This window comes from Trachurus japonicus, chromosome 9, assembly GCF_045865225.1.
Source record: "Trachurus japonicus isolate A0001 chromosome 9, Traja_1.0".
In the NCBI taxonomy this organism is placed as follows: domain Eukaryota; kingdom Metazoa; phylum Chordata; class Actinopteri; order Carangiformes; family Carangidae; genus Trachurus; species Trachurus japonicus.
The window spans coordinates 2,145,828-2,155,169 of NC_140915.1; the positions used below are offsets into that span (position 1 = coordinate 2,145,828).

General features: G+C 42.9%; 1 protein-coding gene across 1 annotated transcript; it reads right to left on the bottom strand.

Moving 5' to 3' along the window:
• Positions 1-4,834: 4,834 nt before the first annotated feature.
• Positions 4,835-6,469, bottom strand: LOC146980487 (tripartite motif-containing protein 16-like). Its single transcript, XM_085787964.1, has one exon. It carries the CDS (start codon positions 6,467-6,469, stop codon positions 4,835-4,837), a length of 1,635 nt encoding a protein of 544 aa, XP_085644090.1.
• Positions 6,470-9,342: the final 2,873 nt, after the last annotated feature.

The window sequence follows — 9,342 nt, forward strand, 5'->3', positions numbered from 1 at the left end:
AGACTGTTACATAGATAGATAGATAGATAGATAGGTAGATAGATAGATAGATAGATAGATAGATAGATAGATAGATAGATAGATAGATAGACTGTTACATAGATAGATAGATAGATAGATAGATAGATAGATAGATAGATAGATAGATAGATAGATAGATAGATAGATAGATAGATAGATAGATAGATAGATAGATAGATAGATAGACTGTTACATAGATAGATAGATAGATAGATAGATAGATAGATAGATAGATAGATAGATAGATAGATAGATAGATAGATAGATAGATAGATAGACTGTTACATAGATAGATAGATAGATAGATAGATAGATAGATAGATAGATAGATAGACTGTTACATAGATAGATAGATAGATAGATAGGTAGATAGATAGATAGATAGATAGATAGATAGATAGATAGATAGATAGATAGATAGATAGATAGATAGATAGATAGATAGATAGATAGATAGATAGATAGATAGATAGACTGTTACATAGATAGATAGATAGATAGATAGATAGATAGATAGACTGTTAGATAGATAGATAGATAGATAGATAGATAGATAGATAGATAGATAGATAGATAGATAGATAGATAGATAGATAGATAGATAGATAGATAGATAGACTGTTAGATAGACTGTTAGATAGATAGATAGATAGATAGATAGATAGATAGATAGATAGATAGATAGATAGATAGATAGATAGATAGATAGATAGATAGATAGATAGATAGATAGATAGATAGATAGATAGATAGATAGATAGTGCAGCAGCAGCATTACACACAGTGACGATAACAACATAGGATAAGTAGCCTAAAGAACAAACTATACATATAAAAACAGCAAAAGCAAAATGTTGGCTAATGTATAAAAGCATATATACTGTAACTAATTGGCAGTGTTGACTTTAGTGCAAAGTAAAAAATGTGCGATGTGTGTAACTGTGTGTAGAAAATAAAGTGCATAGTGTCTGTAAGTTATGAGCAGAGTTGTGTAGCTGTTGTTGTACAGTGTGACGATGGCGTTATGTAGCAGGAGTTTATTCATCGTCATCATGAGGGAAACTGTAATGTTTAACAGTTAGTTCATCTGGATGGGTGCAAAGTTCACCGTGTGTTCACACTCTTTGTCAATAAAGTTTATTGTGTAAAGATGAAAACATTCAAAGGATCAAATGTGACAATTTAATGACTTTTTTTTCTCAATAAATCTTTATTGACAACAATATTTCCAGTACAAACACAGTTATTAATGCACATGCAAATAAATGAATTCCCATCATCAGCCTCCTCACTACAAAAACTCACTATCCTACAAGAATATTTGTCTTATTTCTAGTCAAAACAAATCTCATTCTACTTAAAATAAGACTCATCACATTAAAAGCAGCTTGTTTTTAGACACTTTTTACCTCTTTCAAGCAGATTTTCACTTGAAATAAGTAGAACATTTTGATAGTAGAGCAAGATTTTCTTTCTTATTACAAGCACAAAAAACTTGCTTTCACTGGCAGATTTTTCTACTTATTTCAAGTGAAAATTAGTTTGAAACAAGTGAAAATGATCTAAAAACAAGTTAATTTTTAGGTGATGAGTCTTATTTTAAGTGGAAAGAGATTAGTTTTGACTAAAAATGAGACATTTTGACAAGAAACAAGACAAACGTTCTTGGTAAGATTTGGAGTTTTTGCAGCGCTCATGAGCTCATCTTGGACCCAAACATCTTCAGAAGTGACTGATGGAGAAGAAACGTATTAAAGCAAATTATTTTTTATAAAGAATATAAAGAATTGCTGTTCAAATGGTGATGATGAGATGATTTATTTATTTGTATAATGTTGTACAATAAGTTTTTACACCTTGGATAATCTTTAGATTATTATAGTTGTTTTTTTTTAATTTCTCCATAAATTAGAGTAAAGGGATTTAGATAGCATCATTACAACAACAGAGTAAATATTACAATCATCCATATTCATAGTGACACAAACATCTGGAAGAGGATTGATATGATCAATAATCTTTGATAGACATTTAACACATGCTGATATTTTTACATCCATAATATAATCCACATTTAACTGTTAAATGATTTATTTATTTGTATAATGTTGTACAGTAAGTTACACACCTTGTTCCCTAAAACTGTGACTAGTTAACAACACTTCAACACACTTTAAAAGATCATAGTTTTACTTTTAAAGGGATAGTTCACCCAAAATTGAAGTTTCAGAGTCCTCCGTGGCTTCTCTGAGTTACAGGGGGTCTCGGCGTAGCAGTGCATGTCCATATGACGGTTGCAAATGGATACCAACTGTCTTCGTAACAAAAAGACACACCAAAAAACATCCAAATACCTCCATGCTGCTCGTATGTAATGTCCCTCTTGTATTGAAGCCCCGACATGAGAAATTGTCCCGAAAAAATTAAAAAGTCTATATTTCAAGCTTGTTTTGTAGCGGAAGCTTCTCGAAGCTTCTCTTCCTGGTTCATCAAATTTGGACGAACCGGGAAGAGGAGCTTCCGCTACAAAACGTAGGCTAGATGAACGTAACGTGGGACGAAAGTAACAAAGCGATTTTCTCCGAGCACATACATGTATGTCTAACTTTGTCAGCGTGTACATCATGTATAACCTAACAGAAACAAATCTTGAGGTTACGTCTGACTTTGACCGAGTTACATTCAAGAAGCAGCTGTTTTCAATGACTGAAAGTGATTTCAACTCGGTGATTTATTTCGATCGATCAGCTGTGTTTACCGTTTCAGGTGTCATAGATGGTTAGACAGATGAATTAGTCCTCTAACATCCTAAAGTTTGACTTGTCAGAGTTTTTCAGTAGAGAAGCAGCTCAGGTTTAAGTGTCGGGAGTCACTGTGGGGACGAAGGAAACAGCTGTAAAGTTACTGTAACCTCGTCCCTCTCTTTCATACAGTCTATGGTCCCTCTGCACAGTGAACCTGTCTGAGCCTGTCTGTCACCGTGCCGACCGCGGTCACCGTGATGTGTTAACGTGTCTGTCACCGTGCCAACCGCGGTCACCGTGATGTGTTAACGTTACAGGATTAATTAAAACACACAACGTAAACAATGCGACCGTATACATGTGTAGATACTACCGGAGGAGGCAGTGAACCAGTGGATCGCGGTGGTCCAGTCACCGAGGTAAACGTTAGTTAGCTAGTAGCTAGCGCTAAACGTTAGCTCAGATAACGTCTCTATGTAACTTATAAATGATTGTGTGTGTGTTAGGGATGTCACGATTACAAATTTTCTTGGTACGATTATTGTCAGAGAAATAATCACGGTGTTACGATTATCACGATTATTATGCATTAGGCTAATTAATTTCACAACACTATGAATGTGTAAAATCAAATATAGTCAAAATATAATTACATTACTTGTTGTTTACACAAAATATTTCAAATATCTATGAATATATGACCAATTATTAACCCCCCATGGGAAATGTTTGAAATATTCAGGTCATAAATTGTCATCTATACCAAATGTTTACATTTATTTTAATCATTTTTTGTTTTATTTTGTGTTTTTGTTTAATACAAATGACACACTATGATTCAATGTTACGTTAAATAAATGGACCAGTATCGGTGCATTCACCTTTATTTTTGCGCACATCTGCCGATAAGGTTCCAACATCATCTTATTTGGGAAGTGACGGTATTTAGGAATCTTTACGATTAATTAATTGTGGTGTTTAATACCGCGATTAATTGTGAAAACAAGTAATCGTGACATCCCTAGTGTGTGTGTGTGTGTGTGTGTGTGTGTGTGTGTGTGTGTGTGCGTGTTTTGGGGGGACAGCAATGAAGAACATGCATTGCTGTATAGTACGTTAGCAGCAGGAGTTGGACACGGAAGTGACTCGTGACATCACAGTAGCCATTCCCATAGCAGCGTAGCTATTAAATGGTTCAGAGCTCCCTGAACCGGCCCATCATGATGAATCACACTAAAACACTCCTGTTCACTGGAGCTCACACAGCTCAGCTGAACCGACATAAACCCAGAGTCCAGGATGTAGCGGCTGAGTGAAGGAGGTCTGGACTCTGTGGATCAGAGTCATGGTTTCAGTGACGCTGTAGAAAGACAGAGTACCGGCCCTTACGCAGGCCTACTGTATACAAGTGCTAAATGCACAAGATTTCTATTTGTTTTTGTACTGTACAAGTGCTACGTGTAAAATGCACAGGATTTCTGTTTTTTTGTACTTTTTTTTTTTTTTTTACACAGTACTATGTACAAGTGCTACATAAATGCACAGGTTTTTTGTTTTGCAACATGCATTTATGGAGGGAGAGGAGGAGGAGAGGAAGAGGAGAAGATGAGAGACGACAGGGTGAAGGAAGAGAGGATGAGGGAGGGAGGGAGGGATGAACTGGGAAGAAAAAAGAAGAAGGAAGGAAAAGGGGATGAAATGAATGTGGGGAGGGAGGGAGGAGGGTGGAAGAAAGGGAAGGAGAGAAGTGCTACAGTAAATGCACAGGTTTTTTGTTTTGCAACATGCCTTTAGCTACAGTGAACAATAAACATGTATTTCTACAGCTTCATGTGCTGAGCATTGTGTTTTCTATTTGTCTATGTAGTGTTTAGTGACTGCTCAGTAGTGTTTTTAATTTTGATTGACCCGGGGCACGATTTGACAACATAGTGAGGAGAGGAGAGGAGATGGCTCCATGTAACCAGATGTGTCCCCCAGCAGTCTAAGCCTATAGCAGCGTAGCTATAAAATGGTTCAGAGCTACCTGAACCGGCCCATCATGATGAATCACACTAAAACACTCCTGTTCACTGGAGCTCACACAGCTCAGCTGAACCGACATAAACCCAGAGTCCAGGATGTAGCGGCTGAGTGAAGGAGGTCTGGACTCTGTGGATCAGAGTCATGGTTTCAGTGACGCTGTAGAAAGACAGAGTACCGGCCCTGTGATCCAGGTACACTCCTACTCTGGAGGACTCGGGGCAGTCTGAGACGGAGGCACCATCACTGTTGTGTATGAACTCATGACGACCGCTGTGGCAGTATAACGACCAGGATTTGTCATTGAACCCAAATCCAGATTGATGCGTGTTCTTGTAGACGGCTGCTATAAAGACGTGACCGCTCCACTCCACCTCCCAGTAGCGACGTCCTGTCAGACCCTCTGGACTCAGGACCTGCTCACATCTAGTGAATCTGTCTGGATGACTTGGATACGGCCGGTCCTCGCTCGTCTTAGTTACTTTTCTGTTCCCGTCGCTCAGTAACAAACGTCTGTGTGCTGTGTTTGGATCCAAAATGATTGGTTTTGAAAATCTCCAGAACTCCTCTCTGGTCTGAGGTTCTCTGTGCAGCAGTAAAACCTCCAATATGAAAACACACTCCTCACCGAGAACAGCCTGCAGTTTCTCTCCGGTCTCCGACACGGCTGCCGTCACTTCCTTAAAATACGTCTTAGATTGTTGAAGGATGCTGAGTAAATCTGTTGCTTCTCCCAGATGAGGCAGAGAGGGGTAGTTGTTTAGGAAATGGAGGTGGTCCTCTGTGATCGACAGCTGCTCCAGACCAGAGTCTTTCCTCCTCAGCTCAGTGATCTCCTGCTGCAGCTTCTCCTCCAGCTCTTTGACTCGACTCACTTCAGTTTCCTGTTGAGATCTGATCTGCTGCTTCACCTCAGACCTTCTCTTCTCCATGAGTTGGATCAAGTGGGTGAAGGTCTTCTCACTGTTACTAACAGCTTCATCAGCAGAGAGGTTGATGGCCTCCGCCTCCTGTTGAAGCACCTTCACGTCTTTCTCTCTGTCCTGGATTCTCTGTTGGATCTTTTGACGACTCAGCCCGAGCTCCTTCTGTTTCTCAGCCCTTTCTGCTACAGCTGAGACTGTGTCGTGGCCTTTGTGTTCGTCCATGGAGCAGAGAGAACAGATACACTGCTGATCGGTGCGGCAGAAGATCTTCATCACCTCGTTATGGCGAGGGCAGATGTTCTCCAGAAGTTTGGAAGAGGCTTGGACCAGCGTGTGTTTCTTCAGTGGAGCTACGTCGTAGTGAGGCTGAAGGTGCTGCTCACAGTAAGAGGCCGTACACACCAGACAGGACTTGACGGCTTTCAGCTTCCTCCCAGTGCAGAAGTCACAGGCCACGTCTCCTGGTCCGGCGTAGGAGGGATCAGCTGAAGCAGCTTTCAGTCCGACCTTCTTCAGTTCCTCCACTAAGTCTGCTAACATGGTGTTTTTCACCAGGGCTGGCCTCGGTGTGAAGCTCTTTCTGCACAGAGGGCAGCTGCACGGCTTCATCTGATCATCTTCACCCCAGTGGTTTTTAATACAGCTCAGACAGTAGCTGTGTCCACAGGGAATAGTCACCGGCTCCTTTAGAAGATCCAGACAGATCGAACATTTCCATTTTTCTTGATCCAGCTGAATCATTTGCTGCGCCGCCATCTCTCTCTCTCTTCCAGGACTGAATGTCGGTAAGTTTCACTTTCTGCTTCCAGGAACAGAGCTGTTATCTGAGACAAACAAGCTCCACCCCTGTGTAGAGAAGATGGTGTGTGAGAGGAGAGGAGAGGAAGAGAGGAGAGGAGGGGAAGAGAGGAGAGGAGGGGAGAGGAGAGGAGAGGAGGGGAGATGAGAGGAGAGGAGAGGAGAGGAGAGGAGGAGAGGAAGGGAGGGGAGGAGGAGGGGAGAGGAGAGGAAGGGAGAGGGAGGGAGGAGAGGAGAGGAAGGGAGGAGAGGAGAGGAGGGGAGAGGAGAGGAGAGGAAGGGAGGAGAGGAGAGGAGAGGAGGGGAAGGGAGAGAGGAGGAGGGGAGAGGAGAGGAGAGGAGGAGGGGAGAGGAGATGAGAGAGGAGGAGGGGAGAGGAGATGAGAGAGGAGGAGGGGAGAGGAGAGGAGAGAGGAGGGGAGGAGAGGAGAGGAGAGGAGAGGAAGGGAGAAGAGGAGGGGAGAAGAGGAGAGGAGGGGAGAAGAGGAGAGGAAGGGAGGAGAGGAGAGGATGGTGTGTGAGAGGGAGAGGAGAGGAGGGGAGGGGAGGAGAGGAGAGGAGAGAAGAGGAGAGGAGGAGAGGAAGGGAGGAGGAGAGGAGAGGAGAGAAGAGGAGAGGAGAGGAGGGGAGAGGAAGGGAGGAGAGGAGAGGATGGTGTGTGAGAGGGAGAGGAGAGGAGGAGAGGAGAGGAGAGAAGAGGAGAGGAGAGGAGAGGAGGGGAGGAGAGGAGAGGAGAGGAAGGGAGGAGAGGAGAGGAAGGGAGGGGAGGAGGAGGAGGGGAGAGGAGAGGAGAGGATGGTGTGTGAGAGGGAGAGGAGAGGAGAGGAAGGGAAGGGAGGAGAGGAAAGGAGAGGAGGAGGGGAGAGGAGATGAGAGGAGAGGCAAGGCAATTTTATTTGTATAGCCCATTTTTTACAAATAGAGAGGAGAAAATACTTTAACGATAAGTGTTTTGCTTAAAGTCCCCCCTCCCGCGACCCTTTTTGGTCATTTTAAAACCAGCTCATTAGTAATGCACCTCTGGAGGGGGGGCGGAGCCTGCGCTGCTCTGCACCCCCCAGCCACCTCCTCGCACCCCACCCCCCCCCCCCGCTCACTGACAGCTGGACATTATACAATTGACCCTTCGCCAACTCCTCCCACAAACGGCTATTGTCCAATCCTACGTTAGCAACCGTAACTATAGGCCTGGCAAGCTTTCCGCAGCGAGTCATTACGTTTGCTTTTGTGGACACATTTTGAGACTAGGACGAAAAACATTTGTTTGTAGAGAAGGATGTTGTTGTTGCTGCTGCTGCTGCTACGGCGGCGGCGGCGGCAATATAGAGATGTTCAGATACGAGCGGACTTTTTTTTCGACTTGAGCAAGTGTAAATATGGGGATAACCATATGTTCACCTCCAAAATGACAGCTGTACTTTTAGGGCTTTTACCTGGGCTTTTAGGGCTTTTACCTGGGCTTTCAGGGCTTTTACCTGGGCTGTTAGGGCTTTTACCTGGGCTTTTAGGGCGTTTACCTGGGCTTTTAGGGCTTTTACCTGGGCTGTTAGGGCTTTTACCTGGGCTTTTACCTGGGCTTTTAGGCGAGGGATCCTCCAGGCAGGGACTGCTTTCACTGACTGATACAGCGGTGGGAGAAAACAAAACAGCAGCGAAAGCTGTATATGGTTCACAATTGCCCAAAAACTTTTAGTTTGACAACGTTTCATGACCAGTGAGATGACCTAAGTCTTGGTGGGTTGATAGACGGTAAAATGACTGGTCCTTACTGCTGCTCTGTACATTGTCCAGTCGTGTCGTTGAACAGATGTTTTATCCTCCTGCGCGAGTCACGTCACTGAAAACTCTGAATGATCTTTGTGACTTCTTCTCTCTATTATCTCAGAACAGTTTATCCAGACATTTTCTGATATTTCCTTTGAAATCGATACCAAATACTGCCAGGAGCATGGCTGGGAATGAAAGCTTGCCCGCCGTAGCAACAGTAACCAAGGGGGCGGGGCTTACGCGAAGGGTCAATTACAGATTCAGCGTGTTTAGCATAAAACTCCACACTGGGATTCAATCCCAGACTGGAGCACAGTCCTTGCTCACGGTGCAAGCTGCTCTACCAGGTGAGCTATACCTGTTGTACCTTGACAGCTACACCGAGCTGCCAAGCCTTTCAGCTCTGAGCCAGATGCAGAGCGGGGCGGCAGCTTGTAGCACTAGTATAGTAGTGGTGGTAGTAGTAGTAGGCTATAGTATAGTGCCCTCCCCTGGAGCTGTGACACGTCAGCTCCAGTCTCCCTGAAACTGCCAGTTTGTGTCTGCCGTTGGTTCACAGCAATTTGAAGGCAGAAAAACTCAGAAATGCAATTTTGCACTTCCTTTTCTGCTGATATGTGCTCTAACACAAGAAAAATGCCACAGGAACATGTGAAAAGCTCAAAAAACAAGATTTTCATGGGAGGGGGTCTTTAAGAGAAAATCTAATGTTTAAAAATGCTGTTCTTACATTGACTCCAGTTGCTCACGAGAAACTGCTTCATCACTTGTTGCACTAACTAAACTGAACAAAAAAGCAAACTAAAGAACTAAATGAAAATACTTTAACCGACTGCACGACGGAGTCTCCTCTTCTCACCTGCGGTGCGCTGATTGGAGACGCGTCTCTGTGATGGTGACCGGACCACAACAAATGTTAAAGAAAAAAGTTGATAATAAACAGTTTCTTTGTATTATCTTATCAAAAAGACCAAATAAAATACATCAAATTTTGATTTTAAAACGGGTATCTATTTTTCTGTTAAAAAAAAAAAAAAAAGGTTGAAGGGACAATCCCCAAAAAG